This window comes from Urocampus carinirostris, chromosome 11, assembly GCF_059441175.1.
Source record: "Urocampus carinirostris isolate Australia breed hairy pipefish chromosome 11, RoL_Ucar_1.0, whole genome shotgun sequence".
In the NCBI taxonomy this organism is placed as follows: Eukaryota; Metazoa; Chordata; class Actinopteri; order Syngnathiformes; family Syngnathidae; genus Urocampus; species Urocampus carinirostris.
In genome coordinates, this window is record NC_142359.1 from 7,249,521 (window position 1) to 7,274,298 (window position 24,778).

At 40.3% G+C, this 24,778-nt stretch overlaps 1 protein-coding gene across 1 annotated transcript in view; it reads left to right on the forward strand.

The window, feature by feature from the left end:
- plxna4 (plexin A4) overlaps positions 1 to 24,778 on the forward strand; it is a 351,701-nt gene that overhangs the window by 60,948 nt on the left and 265,975 nt on the right. Inside the window, exon 4 of the mRNA XM_088348478.1 lies at positions 1,558 to 1,740. Within this exon, the coding sequence (XP_088204604.1) occupies positions 1,558 to 1,740 (183 nt within the window). The remainder of the gene's footprint in view (positions 1 to 1,557; positions 1,741 to 24,778) is intronic.

A 24,778-nucleotide genomic window follows, 5' to 3' on the forward strand; every position in this document is an offset into this window, starting at 1 on the left:
CCCCCGTCCCGGCTACTGATCTGTTTTTTTTTTCCCCGCTCTCCACACCGCCATCGCACGCCACGGAAATACGACTTCCCCGTCTGAGCATCCTGCTCCCCGCAACCAGTGATCTACGGATTGTGTGTTACTGTCCTTCCCCTTCTTCCCGATAAAACTAAGAGAAACGCACGCAAGTGGGTCCTGTCTCCGTTATGGTCCTGACAAGCAGAATATTGCAAGAGTGCCATGGGGAAGTGTTCAAAAGCCAACAGGCTAGCCAAAATACATCTTAAAACTCTGGGTCTAATCTATTTAGATGTACTGGCCCCGGTAAAGTGCTAATTCACCAAAGAAAATAGCCCAAATTTGGCGAAAAAGGGACCGATCCACTACTTCGGTATTGAACGTTTTACGTTAATATAAAAGGACATCACTTCGGGTGTTTCAAGCAAATTCCATTTTTTATTTGTTCACAAAAAGAAACCCAGTTTTGGGAAGTAATTTTGGAGTAATGACCTAATGTGACCAAATATATTAAAATTGAAACAAAATTAAACAATCATTTGACCTCTTTAATAGAAGCCCAATATTCATATTTCCATTATTATTCATACAAAACCCGAACCAATTTTTGTATAGGTATTTAAGTAGGTCCGCTTATATGTATGAATTATTTTATAAATTGTTTCACTCAAGGCTAACACATCAACCTTCCTTTTAGTCATCGTCCTTCCAATCACCTCTTTCTTCCACTCAGTCGCTTTACTTCCACATCCTCTCACATTTAGTGACCCTATAACTAGGGTTTGTGAGATCTTTCGGTCTCCCACCCCCTTTCTTTGCCTTTCTGTCTCTTAGGGATTGTTAGGCATTGACTTTGTTAACCGGTTTATTTTAACACTTGGGTGAATGCAGTCTTACACATGAACCAACTCACCAGGCAATACAAACTCAAAGCTTCCCTCTAGTGGCCGTAAAGAGCATGGGTTTGCATTTATTTTAAAACTAATGTATTTTGATAGAGAGCGGCACGGGGTGTGAGTGGTTAGCGCATCTGCGGTACAGTTCTGAGGTCAATGGTTGAAATCCACCTACCAGCCTTCCTGTGCGGAGTTTGCATGTACTCCCCGTGCTTGCGTGGATTTCCTCTGGGCATTCTGGTTCCCGCCCACATTCCAAAAACATGCATGTCAGGTTAATTGGCCGATCCAAAATGTCCCCAGGTGTGAATGAGCGAGTGAGTAGAATGTCTTTGTGTTCCCTGCGACTGGCTGGCAACCAGTTCATGGTGTCCCCTGCCCACTGCCCGAAGGTGGCTGGGATGGGCTCCAGCACCTCCGTGACCCTACGAGGATAAGAGGTGCAGATAATGGATGGATGGATATTTTGATTGACTGGAGACTCACTTATTTTTTTTGACACACTCAGAAATTTATGGCATACTGAGTATTTCTGAAAAATGTGACAGCCCATTTTCACATAACCTGGCGTTTGTGTATGTGTCACATGCTGCTTCAACATTATCATCAAATCACTTATGATTATTAAACCACTTAAATCACTCTTTCTCTGCAGCTACTGACCATCGATGACGACTTCTGCGGCCTGGACATGAATGCGCCGCTTGGCGTTTCAGAGATGGTGCGCGGCAGGCCCTTGTTCTCCGACGCCAACGATAAGATGACCTCTGTGGTGGCTTACGTCTACAAGAACCACTCGCTGGTCTTCGCCGGGACCAAAAGCGGCCGCGTCAAGAAGGTAAGGAAAGCCGCCTTTCTGTAATGCCGTGCAAGGTTCTAGTGGTAGTAAAGCGGATTGACTTTCAGAAAAACTCGATGAGTCAGCAGCATTTGCGACGGTGAAAGAAGCGTGCGTTTGCATGTGTGCAATGAATTTGAGTATGTTGTGAGGAAGCGGAGGTGTGATCAAGAGAGCCCCCGAGGAGGGATTTCATTCCTGCGGCAAAACCTATCTGGTGTCTCACTACATCCTCCTCGTCCATTACGCATACACAAGTGTGCATCCTCTGCATTACTTTTTACTCCACTTTGGACTTAAATCCAGACCCCCCCTGGGGACAATGCGAGCTAACGTCAGCATGTTGCAGAAGTTGCTAGAGAGCACACATCAGCATGTCGCAGAACTGATTGGACGTCTTATCAGTTTCTTCAGGCACATTGAAGTTCAAATAAAGTTTTCCACAACAGATTTGGGTGACTGAAAAGGAAATCTGACTGCCTTTGAAGCAAACCGGGTGAATATATCGCGCCCTGCCTGGTGGAACGTTTCACTTGTTGGATGAGCCTCTGGCCAAACAAGATTTGTTAAGGGATAAGCCAGGCTTGATTGTGTTCTGGTACCCCCTTTCACCTGCCCCCTTTCAGCCCCATCCTTGAGCTAAGGGGATGACACTGTGGCGCAAGGGGTGATAGTTCTTGCACATACATTTTACGGTCCTGATGTTAGGCCGCAGCTGTGACTAACTCTGGGCTCGGGAGATTCACGGGTGTGGAGAAAACTGCCTGAAGGAGAAAGTTGAGCCGAGGGTCAGACACTATTTTCCATCGGTAGCAGTGGTGCGACTATGTTTTTCCATTGGTTACACCGCATAGGATTTAGTCTTACTTATAATTGTGGCATACATGAGAGTCAGCACTGTAGACAGTGACTTAATTGAGATCTTGACCCATTTAGGTCTAAATCGACAGGCTTAACATGTCTATAATGCCTGCAAGTGGTATTGAACTTTCCATTGGAGGTTTTCAAACCAGCTCGGTGGCCTTGGGGTAGGGCGCCCGCCCCAGACTGGGAGGTCGCTGGTTCAAGCCTCGGCCGGGTCATACCTAAGACTTACAACATTGGTACTCATTGCCTCCCTGCTTGGCGCTCGGCATTAGGGGTTGGAATTGGGGGGTTTGGTCGGTTTGGTCACCTAACGACTCCCAACACATCAGTTGGATCGAGCGAGGGGGCTGGGAATCCCCTCCTCTGTATCAATTTCCCAGAAAGAGTCTGTGCACCTCCCACTAGAGGGACATGACTCTGGTATATATAATATACATATATATATTTTTTAAAGAGCAAAATGACCGGGCAAAGAAGATTGGATCCGGCTGCTTGGGGTGGTCGTTGGTCAAGAGCTGTAGTACCAAATTTGACCACCAGAGGGCATAAGACTCACCACATGCTTGAGAGCTTGCAAATGAACACTTAGCAGAAACACTCCATATAAATTTTGTGATTGGGCTTCAAACCACTTAAAGATTTCCTAAATTCCTGGCTAATGTCCAGTGTTTTTTTTTTCTCGAGGCATGGTCAATTGCAAAAGATTTTTTTATAAATAGCAACACCAACGCTTTACAAAAAAACTGTGATCATGGGTGCCCCATTGATTTTGTTGTTCCCATTATGAGCCATGCCCACTCCCTATGCGCTGCTTAGCACCCGCTACTGGTGACTTAAAACCAAATATGAACATGTAAACTGACCCCTATTTTCAGTACTTTATAGTTGTAAATCCGGCTTAGATGCTTGTATATATGGTAGGAAGAATATCAGAATAGCAATAGGGAGAAATTCAGCACTCTGGTACCACCGTAACTGTATTTCATTGTAAATGCAGGTAAATATAAACCCATTCTTGTTTAATCTTTCTGGTAGAATGAGGGTTAGATGGTGCATTGTACACGAAGGTGGAAAAATAAAAACGATTAGAGTGTTCTAAATAACATTTTTTTAAAGGTACTATGTTGTAACAACACAAACACAAAATGTTATCGATAATGCACTACAGCCCTTGTTACCAAGACAAGTAATTGGTTCCAGGAACGCGTTCCTTTGTTACGTGCTAGTCCCAAAACTGCTGGTCGTCCATTTCCAGTGAAATTGGCTTAGTTAGCTGTTGTTCTGCTCCACTTGCATCCATATGGTGGACATGTTGGACAGAAGGTGATCAATATCCCTCCATCACAAGTGCGCAGGCACTTACACTCTGCCCCATTACAAGCCAATACTCCCCTCCCCGTGCACGCCCAACTCCGCCCCTTGTCGTTAGAGAGTATACCATTAGATGACATCACAAGCAATAAAAGACAACAGCACAACAATAAAAGATCCGAGTCTCCGCCCATCGCCTTTATCTGGGACTTTATAAGCCCCCTTTCTTGACTAATGGATGTTGATTTATGTACACTCACCCACCTCAACTTGCTCCATCCATAGATACATGACCCAGCCCAACCAACAAACCACCACTTTTCTCTTTGTCTTTTTTGGCTTTTAACTGTTATTTATAGCGCCGCAAGCGACACATCCGTCAGAATAAAAACGAGCGTTCCGGTAAAACAGAGTGGATGGACCTTAATGCGCTGCTGTCGGTGGGCCGGCTAGCTTTTATCACATCATGAATTTAAGAGGGGCGGGAAGCGTTAGCGAATGAAATTTTGTGTGCTCGTGAAATGTTTCTATTGGGCGGGTAAGGATAATATTTTGTTTGGCCCGCAGAACGAGATACATTTCACTGAGGACTTGTTTAAAGAGGTATTGTTTACAAACGCACCTTGTGAAAATCTTGACATAGACCGGTGGTTCTTAACTGGTCTGTCTGGAGGGTCCCTCCGTAATAATAAGCCGCGACCCTAATAAAGAAAAGTACTCTAAAATTCACAGAATTAAAGGATTGTGCAGTCTAAACCAGAGATATTATAATAAAGTTCTTTTAGAAAACAAAATGACCAGAAAAGTTAAAGCAACTTTGAGTAATATTGTCTTTGAAGGGACAGTGTGTCATGATTACCGATATGCGTCACCTGTGCCCGCTCCTTTGGCGCCAACTGCCTCGGACTTTGATTGTCTCTCCGTCCCTATTCAAACCCACTCCTATCTGTCCCCTTTTGTCAGTCCGTCTGCGAACCTCGGTTAACTCCAGGCAAGCCTTTTTCGACCCTGACTCCCACCTGTTTTTTGCTCCTGTCTGTCCCCCGGCTTCGACCCGCTTTTGTCCTCGACCACGTCTACTCTCCCGTCCCGGCTTTCGACCTCTTTTTGTCCCCGACCAAGTCTACTCTCCTTTCCTGGTTTACGACTTGCTTCTGACCCCAACCACGTTTTTTCTCTCCTGTCCTGGCTACTGACCTGTTTTTCCATTCCCGACACTGCCATCGCTCGCCACGGAAGAGCCACTTCCGCGTTCAGAGCGACCTGCTTCCCGCGTCCAGTAATCACTCGATCATGGGCGCAACCCTTTCTCTTTTTTCCAATAAAACCTGTGAGAAACGCAAGTGAGTCCCGTCTTCGTTCTGGTCCTGACACAGAGTGTATTATCTTGCGATTCCTTATTGCAAAAAAATAAGCAAATCATTCGTTTAAAAATAACAAGCAAAATACATACAATACATATAAACGTGCATTAAAAAATAACTCATGGGATGAAAAATTACCATTTATTTGACACAACCCGAGCCACAATTGTCGGCCATCTTGTTGCAAGGGTACCCTTAAAAACAAAGAAGCCTTATCTTTTTCCTTTTTGACTCTCTTTATTCAATCTTTTTGTTTCATATTTCCTTTTTTTTCCTTTTTCCTTTTGTCTTTTCTTTTGTCCTTTTCTTTGTGTTTTTTATTTATTTTTCATTTCATCCCTTTCCCTATTTTCCTCTCTCTACAAATGGCTTGGCAAAAAAATTAATAGAAAAATATTGTTTTTTGGTCACTTTGATTCTCCATGGTTTGTATTCTTCCTTGTGATTTTTAGTACTTTTTTTTTTGTTTCACAACACAATAAAGCAGCGTCTTCTTGTCAAATTTTCCGCACTGTCCCTTGAATGCTTAACTAGCGACATTTTTATTAAAATACAAAACGCTTTACTTCAGTAACTTTGTCTTTTAGGTACTAAAATCCTTATCTCATAAATTATTTACTCTCTCTGCATTTGGCCATGCTCAACATATGTAGACTTGGTCTTTTTTTGTGGTGTAAAATGGCAGTTGTCAACTCACATTGGCAGGGAATTATTGCCATCTACTGTTAAGGAGTGTAATTGACGGTTATTTTTTTTCTAACATTTTTGTGTCACGTTAAGTCAAGTCATGTTTATTTGTATAGCCCTGAATCACAAAAAGTCTCAAAGGGCTGCACAGACCACAGATTATTGCAAAATACGGACTATTATTACACATTCCCCTGATCTAAAACCTACAAAGGCCGGCAATCCACTTTTGGTTCCCGACCCACCAGTTGAGAACCATTGATATAGACAAAGGCTTATACTGCGGTTCAAAGGGGAATATAAAACTCCACGCTTATAATGCTTTCTTACGTCAACAAAGCTCTTCGCCTGATTGGTAATATTAAGTGGTATATGTTGTCTCACCCTTGTCAGGTGGTAATGGTCTTCTCAGTCCAGTCATAAATCAGTCTGCTTCAAAAAAATCCAAGAATGCTTTACAGCCAAATAGCACTAATAAATAAAGACGAGGCTTTGCCAAGGTCGGATCGATGCGAGCCGTCAAATGTGGAAATGCACTCCTGAATTCTTTAATTCATTCCATTGTTGATTTTATGATCGCCATCACGGCCCAAAAATATGTCACCTCAGTAATGACTCACTTTTCAGAAGAAGTTCTCGGTCTCAGAACTCATTTTTGATTCACCGTTTTGTTGATTGAAGGAGAGAAAGAAGTAGCAGAAAATTCCGCAAAAGCTCAGTTCCTGGATTGAAAGCTGGTCTCGAGAGTTGGAGGAGCACTTTGAAACAGCGGGCGCAACGTTTTTGTGTTTTTTTTTTGCTTTCATGCTCGACCAACTTTAAATTGGTTCCCTCCTAGAAAGGACACTTGATCTAAACTCATTTGTATGCCCACAAACAAAAAGAACCTCAGAAATCATATCACCCGAGTCTTTCCATGCATCATCACATCCACTACACAGCATCATCTCCAAACAGAAGAGCAGCTGTCACAGCCTTGTTCCACGGACAGACTGAGAAGATCATTTCTTCCTCATGCCATAAGGCTCTTTAACTCCACCCGGGGGAGTAAAAGCCCACATTAAACCCCACCCCTACATTTGCATATTACCCTATTTTATTACAGTGTGTTTTTTACGTAGCACTATTTAAATACTCTACATCAACCCGTTATATTAGGTACTTCTGTATTCTATTTCTTTCATTTAATTTTTTAAATTTTCAACACAACGCTACTGCTGGAAGTGTGAATTTCCCTACGAGATTAATAAAGTATCTATGCATGCATCTATGCATGCATCTATGCATGCATCAATGCATCTATCTATCTATCTATCTATCTATCTAGACATCTATCTATCTAGACATCTATCTATCTAGACATCTATCTATCTAGACATCTATCTATCTAGACATCTATCTATCTATCTATCTATCTATCTAGACATCTATCTATCTAGACATCTATCTATCTAGACATCTATCTAGACATCTATCTAGACATCTAGACATCTATCTAGACATCTATCTATCTATCTATCTATCTATCTATCTATCTATCTATCTATCTATCTATCTATCTATCTATCTATCTATCTATCTATCTATCTATCTATCTATCTATCTATCTATCTATCTATCTATCTATCTATCTATCTATCTATCTATCTATCTATCTATCTATCTATCTAGACATCTATCTATCTATCTATCTATCTATCTAGACATCTATCTATCTATCTATCTATCTATCTAGACATCTATCTATCTATCTATCTATCTATCTATCTATCTATCTATCTATCTATCTATCTATCTATCTATCTATCTATCTATCTATCTATCTATCTATCTATCTATCTATCTAGACATCTAACTATCTATCTAGACATCTAACTATCTATCTAGACATCTATCTATCTAGACATCTATCTATCTATCTATCTAGACATCTATCTATCTCGACATCTATCTATCTCGACATCTATCTATACATCTATCTATCTATCTATCTAGACATCTATCTATCTATCTATCTAGACATCTAGACATCTATCTATCTAGACATCTATCTATCTATCTATCTAGACATCTAGACATCTATCTATCTATCTAGACATCTATCTATCTATCTAGACATCTATCTATCTATCTATCTAGACATCTATCTAGACATCTAGACATCTATCTATCTCCCTTTTGTGTGGTCTTTCTCCTGATAGAAACGGTGAACCATACAACTTCCATTTGAGTTGCCCTCTCATCTTGCAGGGAGAGTTCTTTGACGGCTACCTGCCTGCCATATGGCGTCCGTCGGCTTTGCTCTCGGATGAAGACGTAATGGAGATGAAAGGGTCTGGTGCTTGGGGTGCAGGTTTAAAGCCATCGCTTACAGGTCACTGGTCAAGGGGAAATCCTTACCCCCTGCAAGTGTTGTTTTAGCGTATGGTCATTTGCTCACGCTGCACATTGGCACAGATGGAAACCAGAGTAGAAACCCAGGACCGCCGACAGAGGTGATAATGCAGCTTTTTTAGTGCCTTTGCCTGACTCGAAAAAAAAAAAAGAGGGGGGGGGGAGTCTGCATTGGCGCCGGACACAATCAGAGGCTAACCTTGAACTCCACACGAGAACGTCACGGCATTTAAAAGATGAAGCGTACGAAAGAAAAAGCTGTGCGAGCACAAGCAAAGGCCAGCTTTTTCCTATTTTCTGATTGCAGATCATATTTCAGGTTTTGCTCCAATGTGAGCAGAGACTCAAGATGTGACTTTTCAGTCATCCCTTACACAGTTGCACTTTTCCTGTCTAGGGCAATGAGGCAGACAGGAACCGAAAACCAGTAGCAATCATGCATACCGAATGCGAAAGAGGAAGTCGAAAGTCAAGCCATATTTGTTTGTATAGCCCCTAATCACAAGAAATCTCAAAGGGCTCACTTCCTGATCTGAAACCTACATGAGGGCAAGGAAAAACCCAAAAACCTCAGCATGAGAAGAATTAAGAAACCTTGAGAAGGGGCTGCACATGCGGCTATCCCCCTTCTAGGATGACCAAAATGCAATGTATAATGCAAGAACATCAACAGACAATACACACACTTCATCAATATGGAATGTAGGTATTAACAAAATGTCCATTTGACAGCTTCCTGCCCAAACAGCTTTACCAATGCAGCAGGTCCTAGATAATTGCGTACATCAGGTCCAAGTGCCTGTACGATGGCTCGAAATGCAAGCACCGTGCAACATCTAGGCTTGTTCTTCTCACTTCAAAGATAAGAAGACGTATGAGGACATCCCTTAATATAAGTCTGTCCTAAGCATAGATTTAAAAACAATGAGCAACATTTAAAGGCTTACGGTTTTTAAGTTTGCCAATTCGGGATTTGACAATAGGTCAATCCAGACAAGGGGTGGTTAATGTTTCCTGTTGCAGAGTGAAAGGTCGACATCTTCTCACATCCTCTCGTCAATTTTCACTGTCACCCATCTTGCCTTTTTGTGTGTGCTCCTGCCGCCCTCCTCAGCACAAACCTGCCATTTATGTGCCATTTCATTATTACGCTTGCTGGGTTTGCAACGTTGTGTCACTCCCGTATGCTGTCAAGCACTATGGTATCCTAAACCAAAATATAACATTAAGAATAAAGTCATTTGTAGTCTAAATTTACCTTTAATACCGTTGTATTTGACCAGATTTTGATATAATACTGAGACATTGCAAAAGTACTAGATTAGCTGAAAGAAATACTGCTTTACAATAGGTCTTAGTGTATGAATGTTATGTTAGTGTATCCTATTTTATTTAATTCGTCAATCTGGTGGTTGCGCTATGGAGGATTTACCGTATTTTCTGCACCATAAGGTGCACCGGTTATAAGGGGCACCCCTAAAAATAGTCCTGTTTTATATTTTGCATACACAGGGCGCACCAGACTATAAGGCGCTACAGTAGGAACGTCAACAAAACAGTCAAACTTTTATATATCCCTTTCACGGGCCGTCGGACTGTTCAGAAGCAAATACGTGTCTCAGACATGTACAGATATGATGTCTGTACAATGTCACCAGTCACTGAAATATATTAGGTCACATATCATTGGAAAGCTTAAACTATTGAGATTCAAGATAGAATGATAATGTTAAAATATACTCATCACAGAAAGATCACGATCAATCTGAAACAAGATACCGAAAAATATTAAGCTCACGAAATAAGTAATCTTGCAGCCATCACTTTAGATGATAGTACGCAACCATGGTCTCGCGATAATGCCGAATCAAAAGAATAAAAATATCAGCCGAAAAGCATCTCTGCATTGATGGACGTTGCTTGTTGCTAGCTGTCTGTTTAGCCCCGTAATTGTATTTTAAAAATAAACAGACTAGTAAAATTATTTTCTCTAGGCTGTAGACCAACTTAACTTCTGATACACATATTCTTCGGCCAATCACAGGCTTTGTCCTATACAAGCCTGTAAATGCTAAAAAAGGACCCGCCTCCTTTACCTCGGAATTACTTTAGCCAATAGTGGCCAATTCAAATGCTGATTGACACATTAGTTTGGAAATGAAATGCCGCTATATTTATCCCAGCATGCACCACACACTACTTCTTCTAGGGGGCAACAAAAAGTCGGCGGCTGCTTACCGTAGTTGCAAAACCTGTTGCAACACAATATTGATCTATGTACCATATTGTAAAGTGCGCAGTTAGCTTTTGAAAAATAAAAGGTTTTCAGGTGCGCCTTATAGTGCGTAAAATACGGTAGTTAAATTCTGTCTTTTTTGATAGAACTAAAACGATCCATTTTTCCTGCAGGGTGAGCGTTTATTTATGTGTTTATATAAATTTGTGGTGTTTCCACTGTAGCAGACCATGTTACCATCAGGGTTGGGTAGGGTTACTTTAACTGGATTACTTGCAATTACTTTTGGATTACTCCAATACCAAATATGCTAATAAAAGACAAAAAAAACAAAATATGAATAAAATTATGACTCACAACACGTGGTAAGCTTTCTCTCCTGGCTTTGATCTCTTTGATCTCCGGCAAAACGAACATAAAATGCGACAGAAACAAAATGAAAATAAATCCAAACAGCTTGCCAACATAATTTTTGCCGTTCCGTGTATTCCGTTACTCCCCAAGCCTGCATAAAATTTAGTAATTTTATTCATATTTAGTTTCTTTTGTCTTTTATTAGCATATTTGGTATTGGAGTAATCCAAAAGTAATTAAAATTAATCCAGTTGAAGTAACCCTACCCAACCCTGGTTACCATTCAAACTACCCCTGGCATTATCCTTTTCTGCAATTGAAAAAACAAGTCGGCACTGCACTTCCTGTCTGCCTCTATCATCTGTAGCTTCTGATAGGCAAGGGCGCATAGATCAAGGCCCTATTTTCTACCTGGCAGGTAGGATGCAGCAGCAGGCCAGGTAGGGAGAAGTGCTTAACGTGTGCCTGCCAGTTACACACTCAGGTATAAACTTAGAGAGTTGCTGAGGACAATGGGTGGGTGCTATTTAGATGGAGAAGCGGTGCTTTGTGGAAATTGTTATAGGAGTGAAATATCGATCCCAGTACAATAGTATCCAGGCGATCCAAGTAATTGCTTAGTATTTGGATACATACACCCACCCCTACATTCTAGCACCTTGACAGGATCTCCAATTGACAACGTTCTTGCTCAGGACTGCACTCGTATGTTGCGTCAGTGTGTTTGTACATCTTCGGCGCTCGTCTCCGTAAGTGCCGAACGGGTCGGTTAGCTCCAGATGCAGATTATTGAAACGGGTCGACCCGAGGCGCGGTCAGTGGAGCAGAGGATTAACTGCTAAGAGCTAATGATGAAAAATGCCAGAGGATGTGTCGGCATTGTGCTACAAATTCCAATTCCCCGTCTGCCCTTGTTACGCTATCAGAACACGTTGACGGCAATGCACCGCAACCTGGCCGAGTGGCGTGTGATTCAGGACCGTAGTCCAAACTGCTGCTGCAAGCAGCTAGCGCTGCGAGAATGCTAATGTTCCTGCGCTGTTAAGTATTCCTGGCCAGTGCTTCCCAGTTGACTTGGCACTCTGTGTGCGTGTTACTGCTCCCTTACCAGCTAATGCAGCACCTTGTTGCCATGGTAGCAGCCTGTTTTATGCAGCATAGGATGGAACATATACGAGGGGTTAGCACAGAGGTAACAAATATTTACTCCTTGAAAGTAATTGAACATTCAATTTTCAACATGCATTTACTTGTTCTGTGATCCAGGTTGTATTGAGGTTGCATAATTATTTCAGAACTTGTCCTCTACAGAAATAGTGTCATTCTTATTCCTGTCAATTTATTTGAATTTTATGTTTGTTGATCATTTCAAATTATTATTTTTTTTACTAGAAATTAAAAAATACTTTGTGTCTCTTAATCAGCTCTAAACTGTCTTGGTCACTGGTAGCAGATGACAATGTCGTTATAGTTTGCCAAAAATGTCACAGTACACTCGCAAATGTTATTGTCGGTCAAGCATTTATTTGGTAAATTAAATAAACATGTCCAGAAAAATTTTCTTTGTTTTTCACTCCACAGTCTGTCTTGCTGTGCGTAAATGGATGCTGCGCTTTGTTCAAGGGCAATAATTAGTTTTGTTTTCCAAATGCTAAAAAGTCTGGAAAGCCTGAAGTTGATGAGCAGGGGGCTTTATGTTCTAATTGGTGTGGATTTTAAGGCTACAACTAACAGCTATTTCAGTGGTCGACTAGTGAATGACTGTTGAAACCATTTGTCAAATAATCAGATAATATTTAGCAGGAAGTTGAAAAAATTATGTTGCAAATGATAATTACCGCAAGAAAAAATAGTGCAAATACAAAATAAATCTTTTCTTGAACATACTGTTGATTTGTACAAACTTAAACTGTATTGGCTTGAATGTTGCTTGTATGTTGCTTGAATCTTACTGAGGCGAGCCAGACTCCGCTTCGTTGAACTGTCCGACTGTTCTTTTCAAATGTTCATGCATCACTGAGATACTGCCATGATATGCGAAATCTGCTTTGCAAACTTTGGAAGTATTCTTTGTTTTTCGTATTCAGGCTATAACGCTCACAAACGTTAAAAGTTTTAGTGCACATACTTAATGGTGTGTGTGTATCTTACTGCTTGAGACAAAGACACTATTTGGCATGAACGACTCTCAGCAGAGATTATATTCATGAAACATATCTCACTCTGTTGGAAAAGTGTGTCTGGGGACATAATTCACCAATGGAATTAATTTTTGACTATTTCTTTTAAAGGGTTCAGTACTTGGCTCCATACTTTTCAGAATTTACATGCTTCCATTAGGTGATATTATTCGCAAGTATAATATCAGTTTCCATTGCTACGCAGATGACACTCAACTATATCTTCCGATGGAGGAATCTGCCGCACTAAAGTGTGGAAATTTGGAGGCCTGCCACACTGAGATAAAAGAATGGATATCACTTAACTTCTTGCGCCTTAACTCTGAAAAGACCGAAATGTTGGTCCATCTAAATGCTGTGACTTGTTCTCAAAAACTGCTCTGAACATTGACAAATGTAATATCACCCAGAGTGACTCAGTCAAAAATGTAGAAGTCATATTTGACACATTAAGAATATTACTAGAACAGCTTTCTTCCATCTTCGCAACATCGCTAAAATTTGCCCTATGCTCTCTCAGTCGGATGCGGAGATTATAATTCACGCGTTTGTTCTCGATTAGTGTAATACACTACTCTCTGGTCTCCCAAAATAACGAAATGATAGAAACAAAAAGGAACTGGACTAACAAATAGAGAAAAGCTATTTTGGGAGCGGGTCTTTTATAAGCCTTTGACTTCAACCTGTCATACATCCCGTCTCGATGACTTTAATGCACTACTCTCCGGTCTCCCGGAGTCCAAAATCAAGAGCCTTCAGCTGGTACAAAATGCTGCACCGAGGCTTTGAACTAAGACAAGGAAGTTTGATAACATGACCCCGATTTTAGCTAACCTGCATTGGCTCCCTGTTAGCTTAAGATGTGATTTTAAGGTTCTGTTGGTAGTATACAAAATCATGCAAGGACTTGCTCCCTCATATCTTATAGATTTAATTCCCCCCTATGTTCCGATCCGGAGCCTTCGCTCTGAAAATGCTGGTCTACTAGTGATCCCAACAGCCAAGAAGAGATCCGCATTTCTCTTCCCACTGAGATTCGATCTGCAACCTCAGTGGAACTGTTTATATCCAAGCTTAAAACACACTACTATTCTTTAGTATATGAATATTCTATATTTTATCTGGGTATTATTTGCACTCATGTAGGTTTTAGATCATGGTATGGTGTCATAATAGTCTGTAGTTTGCAATAATCTGTAGTCTGTGCAGATTAGGCGCAGACTCTTTGTGATTAGGCGCTATACAAATAAACATGACTTGACTTGACTTATTTTTGTGGACAACGTCAACTTATCATTACAGCCCTAGTGGTTATTAGGACAAGTGTCACAATATTCCCGCTTTGGAAGTTGAAGCCCCTGAGCAGGCAAAGACGATGAAGAGGCAAAATGACTTGCTTCTTAGTGTCTAAGCCCCCTTTTTTCCCTATTCCTGACGGTTTAAACTGAGGTTGACTCACTGAGTGTTGACGTTTCGGGGTTAAGAAAAGGACGAGGCAAGGTCTGCTACGTCACGGCCTCTTTGATCCAACATATCATCGTACACAATCGCCATTGGTCGCCTACTCAAACTGTCACTGAGCTTTTTTCTATGGTCGGCTCAGAATACATGCTCTTCTTTGAAGTGTAAGATCACAACATTACTTAGGCTGGCGTGTCGGATCATTTATCAAGACATCCAAGCGGCTCATTTTGTTAATATCCTACTTGAATTTCTAAGAAGCAGATTGAAAATGTTTTGATTGGAACCCATTCCCTTTCCTAGAAGTTGTTTGATCACAAACTGAGGAGCGAATCAATGTACCCATCTTCATCTCAGATTGCTTCAAAGAGCTCGCCTTCTCGCCTAAAAGCCCAGAGTCTCGTCAACTAGTCAATTAGCCACTTTATTAACGGCCTTATTATTGTCAAGAAAGCAAACGGAGAGATAATTATGCACAACTTTTGTCTTGCCTTCACACGTCAGCTGCCGGATCACTGAGAACGTCAGAACCCTGAACTTGGATGCACTGCAAAACTTTTGTTCTGGGGTTAAACCCTGACATTCGGATCTGAAACGGCCAGTATCGAGGATACTGTTACTACTATAAGTACTACTATTGCCACTCCATTAACTATTATTGCTGTGCTAAAATGGATATACAAAGATTTTGATCTTCAACATAAAAGAAAATAATAAATGTCTGTGAATGAAGACCAGAGGCCGATTTGTTCAAACGCGGGGGTCAGTAACAAGTGGCTCTGGAGTTGCATGTGGCTCTTTGGTGCTCCCTAGTGGTTCCTAACGCATTTTAAAAAATGTTTGATAATGGAAAATCATATGGTTTCTGTAGGACTGGAGGACAATCCCGACACAAATATTCTTATCTTAACGTTGTCCAATTAATATATACATACAATATTTATATACATAATGTGTTACCTTCCTCATAAGGCCTATATAAAGCTTTTAATATTTTCATCTCCGAACATGTTTTTAGGTTTTTTTGGGGGGGGGTTCAATATGGCTCTTTTAACAATTTTGGTTACCATCCCATGGTCCAGCAGGTTGTGGACCAGTGTGACCTGAAGTGCCTCAAGAAATTCTAAGATTGTCTCATAGGTGACAACAAATTTACAATTTTTTAATTATTTTAAATATTTTATTATATAATTTACAATACATAGAATAGTTTCACCCAGTGACCAGCAGATTGCAAATCACGAATGTATTTTCAATTTAATAATAAGAAGAATAAAAAAAACTTACCCCATACCAGCTCAGTAGCCTAGATGGTAGTGTGCCCGCTTTGAGACTGGGAGGTCGCTGGTTCGCGCCTCGGCCGAGACATACCTAATTGGTATAATGGCGGCGCCCTCTGTTGGCTGCGGCTGCATCGACTCGCTACAACGGGTCAGGTGTATCGACATTTCGTTCTGTGTACATTGTTACAAAGAATGACAATACAAAGGAAATTATTATTATTATTATTATTTACATTATTAATATTTTCCTATTTTATCCAGAAAAATAAACAAGTCATAAATTTAGTGATACATGTTTTTATTCCTTTCACAGAAAATTTAAAAAAAAATGTATCGTTTTCCTTATTTTAGAAAACCAAGTTAAAAAATAAGACTTGGTCAGGCACAAAAAGAGGTCGAAAGCCGGGACGGGAGAGTAGACGTGGTCGAGGACAAAAGCGGGTTGAAGCAGGGGGACAGACAGGAGCAAAAAACAGGTGGGAGTCAGGGTCGAAAAAAGGCTTGCCTAGTGTTAACTGAGGTTCGCAGACGGACTGACAAAAGGGGGGATGGATAGGAGGGAGTTGGAATAGGGACAGAGAGCCAATCAGAGTCCGAGGCAGTTGGCGCCAAAGGAGCGGGCACAGGTGAAGCATATCGGTAATCATGACAAATATAGTAAACAGAAAATAACAAGACAGTTATTTTTCTAAAATTACAATCTTTGAATAGTCTTTTAGTTTTTTTCTCTTATTTGTTTAATAAAACACTAAATATATCTAACAATAGCCAGTTCCTCCACAAATTAACCCAACCCATGAATATTGTTATGTTTATATTTATATTTCAACAATTTATATTTATAGAGCTCCTCTGCAAATAATGAGAGCAAGTTTATATTGTCAATAAATTCTTTATTTAGACTACTTTATTCCCTATTGTAACAATTTACAAAACATGGAACTGGAGCCGAGAATAAAACCTTTGTATGTTTTCAACGAGTGGTTATAACAGTGTCGTCCATCTTTCCCGAACTAGGAATATTACAAATAATGCAAATTAGTTGGTGGTGGAATTTGATATCTACAGAGAGGCTGTTTTTTGCTTCTCTCTCTTGTTTACATACATGTGAATTCAAATACCATTTCAATATCACTGTCAAATATGTTAAATGCACAAAACACTGCATAGATGAAAATACTTCCTCTTCCCTGCGTGCAAACATGCAACAAATAGGGCACAGTACAAATAACAAATAGCAGCAATAACAGATGGCAGAAAAAATGTTCAACACACAGCAGGAATCTAAATAGAGAATTTTTTGCATGCCGTTGGCAGAAGGCAGATAGGTGGGAAGGGTTAGGACGGGAGAGAGTTCACAGTCCTGACAGCCTGCTGGAAGAATCTGTCCTTGAGCCTGCTGGTTCTGAGACTTTACAGTCTTTCCCCTGACAGCAGCAGGTTGTATTTTCAACAACGGTGTGCTTTGAGAGTTTTATAATGAAATGTGTGTCTTGGTTTAAAAACACTTACTGAGGTATCAAAGGTATCAGTATTTCCACTTGAGAGCCAAGGATGTGCTTTTAACTGTTGGCTTCGGTAGCGGTTACAGCAAACCCTGGACTAGCCCCACACGGCCGCCATTTAATTAACCGTTCTCAAAGGTCATTTACGTTTCGTTGTTGATTAAATGCTGTGTAAAATGTTTACGGGAGCCGTGCCTCCAGAAAATGAGCATTTTATTTATTTACTATGACTATGGCGTAGGTGTGGCAAATAATAGTGTAGGGACCATTCGTTTGCACTGTGGCGGGGGGGAAGAGAATCAATAGTATTTCGAGAACTAATCACACAGGGTGTTCTTGCATTGCCGGATGGATGGATTGGACTGATATTTTCCATCAATGCCTTTTGGAGCTTAGTTTAAGAACATAATTTACTTATCTTTGATAGATGGCTGGATCAGGTACCCGAGTGTTTGTTTATTGGAGTCTTGAACAGCTGAGCATTTGTATTTCTTGATATTCGTAGCAATCTGACATCATTGTCTCTAATAAGCTTTAATAATCACCGTATATTCCGGACTATAAAGCGATCCGTATAATCTAGCGTATCTTATATAATGGTGGATACGATTAGAAATGCATACAGTACTTATAGGAGTGCGCGACTGTAAAGTAGATCATATTTAGTTAATTGTGTATTTCTCTGTGTTCTATGTTACAAATGATCCTGATGAAATTAACCTGCATTTTAACTTGATTTTTCTCATTTGTATTTACTATTTTTCCATTTTGAATGTATGAGTAATCATTAAAATACACACACATAGTCTGATTTTAATACACACATATACTTCAGTTATTTTTCGTTGTATGTATGGAAAGACGTATTTGTGACGTCATTGATCATTTCCACGCATGCGCGAACTTTGAATAAAACTCGAGAGAGGTCTTGGTATAGCCCAAAACGGAAGATACCACCTTGGCTCACCCCGCTGTTCAGCGGATTCTAAAACTACATTTGCATCCCTGCCTGATCACTCTAGCCATTAGCTTATCAATATTTTAATAGCTCTGTCAGCGACTACACAAGGTTTTACAGTATACGTTCGTACTTGAATGCTGATAATACAATCATTTATCTTCGCTGACTCAAAACCGCAATACATTGGATGCAACAGTATTCGAACCTGGGTCGCAGTGTTGGGGGATGCCAGCATGTTACCACCTAACCACCAATGGTATAGATGACTCATCACGCTATTTCTAATCCCTGATTTCCATAGTGCATTCTGATTGGTTAAACCGTCTCCCCACCTTATCACCTGTGAGACAATAACGTAGAACAGAAACAAAAAAAACTTGTCACAGTTGTCATGGTGCCCAATTGGCCCCGCCCGTGTGGCACCCTTGCAACTTGTTGACTGATTGGATTTACCACTATTTAAATCCTGTCCTATCAATCCCTGGTTGTCGGTCCGTCTGCGAATCTTTGTTTTTACACGGCAAGCCCTTTTTTGCCTGTCCCGTTTTTTGCACCTGTTTGTCTCCCGCTACGATCAGTTTTGATCTCGACCACGTCTGCCTTAACGTCCCGAATACCGATCCGTTTTGGATCTCGACCACATCTACTCTCCTCTAATGGCTTTCGACTTTTTTCCATTACCGACACCGCCATCGCTCGCCACAGGAGTCCCACTTCCGCGTTCGGAGCGACCTGCCTCCTGCGTCCAGAAATCCTTGGATCGTGGGTGCAACCCCCTCTCTTTCTTCTTATAAAACTTGTGAGTGGGTCCTGTTCCCGTTCTGCTCCTGACAAAACTATATTTACGTTTTTAGATAGATAGATAGATAGATAGATAGATAGATAGATAGATAGATAGATAGATAGATAGATAGATAGATAGATAGATACTTTATTCATGTATTAAACCGAAAGGTAACTGACGCACAGGTGAGGAGGTGGAGGGATTGTTTAACAGAAAGTACTATGCAAATCAGTGTTTCTGGTACCCTTACAAATTGTATGATAATAAGATAAGCTATAATGACTACTCGTGTGTCTTCTTCACCATTGGTAGTTCAGTGGTAAAAATATCAGCACCATCACCGGCCACCCTAACCCGATCTGGGTTTGATTCCCATTGCAAACAATATTTTGCGATTTTAATCACCGATGATTATCGACTGATTAATAATTGTGCTATATGCTGTAAGCAGGGTTGGGTAGGGTTACTTTAACTGGATTACTTTCAATTACTAAAATTACTAAATTTTGCGCAGGCTTGGGGAGTAACGGAAAACATGGAACGGCAAAAATGATGTTGGCGAGCTGTTTGGATTTATTTTTATTTTGTTTCTGTCGCATTTTATGTTCGTTTTGCCGGAGATCAAAGAGATCAAAGCCAGGAGAGAAAGCTTACCACGTGTTGTGAGTCAAAATTTTATTCATATTTAGTTTCTTTTGTCTTTTATTAGCATATTTGGTATTGGAGTAATCCAAAAGTAATTGAAAGTAATCCAGTTAAAGTAACCCTACCCATCCCTGGCTGTAAGTGTATATAGAGTCAAACATAGTAGCTCTCTTTTTGGTCTCAATTTCATGTGCCTTATAGTCAGGTGCGCCTTATATATAAAACATATATACCAAAAGACTATTTTTAGGGAGTGTACTTCATAAAATATCTTCTGTGTCTCATTTTGCGACTTGTGTTGTTTGTGTGTCGTTTTTTTGTGAAAATACAGAAAAATAAACAGGAGCTTCTCAAGTAAAGGAGCAATCAATGTAGAGATCGATCAGTTTTCCGTCTTAAATTGGTGTCACAGCATTTCTCACAGGATGTACGTGTGAGCAGCTCTATAGAGGACACAAAACTGCAGGTGAGCCCTTCACACCAACTCCTTCCCTCCTCCTCAATTTTTTGCACACCGTTAGGTCTCTCGGGGTGACCGGTGCCCTCGCTCACCTTCCTTTTTTCCATCCTCCACTGCCCCCATCTTTCCTTCTCTCACTTTGCTGCCTTACAATTGGGTCATTCTTTCTCTCCATGAAGGCATACAATGGTTTCAGCTAAGGTATTTTAAAGCTTAATTGGTAACTGCCGACTATAGGGATGGGCTTTCTCGATAAGTATGTAATTTCATCAGCCATTAATCTCAGAAATTAGCATTTAATTTTTTGTGCTACAGTCTAATAAATGGGATGTTGGATTGGATTGCTTTTATATCATATATGTTTTATCTTCTTGAATAATCATTTTGTTATAGATATATATATATGTACTTTACGATTCTCTTGAACATGTAAACAAAGCTTAAACATCTGTATCTACCGTATTTATTTGTGCTTATAACACTAGACCGCTAGTGATATAATTATATCATCATCCCAACACTTTTACTCACAGTACCAGAGACGAATGTCATATAATGGAGAAAATGCAAAAAAGCATGACAAGGGAAACAACTCTGTATTCAAACTTCTTCCAGATTTGTCTGTTTGTATGTGACTTGTAGCCTCTGAAACTGCCAAACATATTTTCATGAAAATTTACACAATTGTACTTTAGGCCTCTGTGACTGTCTTCAGCTAGGCTTTTTATTTTTTTTTCCTAAAATAAGGCAACTTTATATTGCTCTGTGCAGTCTGGTACCAAACAACCCACAGCCCGATATCAGTCCGCTGCCCGGTGGTTGCTGACCACTGATGTAAACAATGCTTGAACTTCTATATCTACTTTCAAAATTATTTTTTATGTATTCATCTACTAAGACCACTTTATCTTGTTCAAATATATTTCATCAGAGTCACAGTGGTGAAGAATCAAACCCACAACCTCTGGATTGCTACTCCCGACCCTAAGCAACCCATTGTTGGTGACTGTGTGTGGCCCCTGCAGTATATTTACCTGTCAACTGCCGTAACTGTATCCGCCCTCAAAGCCTTCTTGGGCTGGAACCACTAACTCAAGCGAGGGATGTAACAGATGAAAATCTGGAAATTCATTGGCGTTTCCGAAGTGGATTATTTACGGTTTCATCGTCATTTACGACGTTCAGGAACTGAACATTTTTTGTCCTTCTTATGTTACGTCTTTTTAATGAAACACAGGAAAGCTGCTTACATATACTGATATAACGTAAGCAACTGTTATTTCTTAATATTGACCCAGGTTTCTGAAATTCCTTCCAACCCATCGAGACATCCTAGCAATACCCACTGCACATGCGCACAACTGTTAGCGATTTCCTGGGAAAAGTTACCGTGTTCCCTATTTAATTAAAAGCGTTGACTACTTACGATTTTCGTTTTGTTTAATCCTATTTGACTTTTTCCCTGCTTCAAAATACTATTTTCTAGTGTAGCCTGTAAGCCTGGTGGGTTTTTCTGTGGTAGCTTTTTGGAATGGTATTTGCTGACGACTGTAATCACGCAATGTATGTATGCGTGCCCATTCTCATTTTCTATCACCAGTGATTCAAGTTTTTAATAATTCTGAGTTTCAGTGTTGCTGGCTTTACTTAATTATTCTATTTATCTATCTACCTTGGTCATATCCCTCAAGAGGGGTGACCGACAGCAAGACAAACACATACAAATACAAATAAAATAAAAAAGGGAAGAAAATAGCAAAAAACACACACAAACATTTTTGGATTATGGCCAACCCAAATACCCAAACACCCAAACAAAATAGGCACCTCGGCCTAAGTAGGTCATGCTTTTCGTCCCTCCAGATAAAATGGGACACGAGAAAGTGGCCATGTCACTCGGGTCAGGGTGATACAACACACTCTTTTGTTTAACAGCAGGGCCCGACAGCTTTCACTGGTTTACCCCTGCCGCATCATACAGGTGCCCTGCCCATCCCTTAGAACGCGTCCAAACATCCCATTATGTTATAGGGTACTTAATTATAAAGAAAATTAAATTGCTCACAATAGCCCTGGTTTAAAATCAGGTAATTGTGTAATTTTGTAATTGTAATTGTAATCCTGTGCAGTCCTTTGAGACATTTTTGTGATTAATGGCTATATAAATACATTTGACCTGACTTGACTTGAATCAGCCTACGATAGGATATCTCGACAAGGTGGGATAATTTGACAGAACACTGTTTAAGCTTTTTAAAATAAAACATCTGAAAAATATGGGTCACGCCTGCAGAATGGTGTCCAGACGTAGGGGTAGTTTTGACAATGTGGATTTTTAATACACAAACAGCACACTGCGCGCTTTTGTCCTACTCCGATGAAATAAGCAAACAAAAAGAATGTCTAAATACACAACATGTACCTTTAGTGTCTCCAAGCACCTCTCTATATATTTGCAATGCATTGTTTACCCACTCTTATTACAGTGCTTCCTTCAACGTAATCCCTTGATAACAGAAACAGTGATGTAAAGATGGCAATACTGCCGTTGGGATTTCTCTCCTGGTTTGACCCTGTGACAGAGACGCAGGTGACCAAAACAGACATTTGCCAATCATGTAGTACTCCATAAACAGAAAGAGGCGCCTTTTAGTTTTCATCTCATCCAATAAGAAATGAGCAATGTTGACAGTTTTAATCCCTCTTCTACGTGTCCTTGATTTTTGACACGCGGGACCCTGAGAAATTGGACTTCCAAGGATGCTCTGATGTGCAACAAACTACACCCCACCAATCTGCTCCCCACCCTCCCCGCCTTCAGTGTTGACAAAATCTCAACAAGGCATCGTGTATTAAATTCTTGCCTCTGGAGATGGAGGCGGCGTTTTTTTGGTCCCGCATGTAATAAAATCGCCACTTTTTTTAAAGCCTAACTCAGTGGAAACATTTTGAAAAGGTTTTGCCTTCTGATATGCAAATGACTAAAAACTGCTAGGGGAAAAAGTCAAGTCAAGTCATGTTTATTTGTACGGCCCTTAATCACAGAGAGTCTCAAAGGGCTGCACAGACCACATATTATTGCAAACCACAGACTATTATGACACCATCCCCTGATCTAAAACCTACATGAGGGCAAATAATACACAGATACGCAGATATTGTCAACATAAAATATAGGTTATACATATGCTATAGAATAGAAGTGTGTTTTAAGCTTAGATTTAAACATTTCCACTGAGGTTGCAGATCAAAATAACACATTTCCTTTTTTTTATTAGCACTTTCCTAGAAAACACTACTGAGGAAGTTAGATGTGAACTGGACTGTGGATGTTCCATCTAATTTGTAATCAATATTCTTGAAAAAAGCATTTCATTACATTATTTACCAAACGTCACAAAACACAGGTTATGTGTTACAATGAGATACTTTATACAATGATTCTATCAGTAAGCCCAACATTTTTTTTTATTGATCTAGTGCAAGACTGAAGAGTTTATGTCAAATCTAATTACAGGTTTAACCCTCATGTTGTTTTTGGCACTTTTAACCGTTTTTAGCGGGTCATTTATGACTCAGGGTCTAACTCAGTCCTGACCACCAAAAAGAAAACAGTATCGCTCAATATAGTTAGCAAATATACTAACAGACAGTTTATGCATCTATAAGCATATACTCCCATTAAAATATGATTTTATAGCCCCTGAGGAACATCAGTTATCACATGTTACAACCTTAAAACGGGTCACTGGAGACTCTAACACATCATAAGGGTTGAGTCAAGTGTCAAGTCTTCGACTCAACTTCAAATCAAGTTAAAGACCTTAGATTCCAAGCCAATTCTCAAGCCATTGAAAAATAGGACCAAGTCGAGGTCAAATCTTTAGCTTGTTCAGTCCTGAGCCTTTACTGCACCGGCGTGAGCTGTCATGTAAGTCTCAGTAAATTATGACTTAAGTCTTCCACCTGACGGATTTGTGAGTGGCTATCTCTGGATGATGGATTTTCAGCTTTAGACATGATTTTAGATCACATGCTCCTTATCCTGTTCTTCAATCCTGATCTTTATTTCTGGTCCTGCTCATGTCTTTTACCATCACTTGTAAACAATAAACACAGGCAACATGCCAAAGATCCTGGCTCCTGGTGCAATAGTCAAGTCAAGTCAAGTCATGTGTATTTGTATAGCCCTTAATCATAAAGAATCTCAAAGGGCCGCACAGATCAAAGACTATTGCAAACCATTATTACAGACTATTATGACAACATCCCCTGATATTGTCAACATAAAATATAGGTTATTCACAAACTATAGATTAGAAGTGTGTTTTAAGCTTAGATTTAAACTTTTTCACTGAGGTTGCAGATCCAATCTCAGGGGGAAGAGCATTTCACAGCACCGGGGCCCGAATGGAGAACGCTCTCGAAACTGCGGATCTCTTCTTGGCTCTTGGGATCACTAGTAGACCAGCATTTTCAGAGCGACGGCTCCGGACCGGAAAATAGGGGGGATTATATCTGAAAGATATGGGGGAGCAGGTCCATG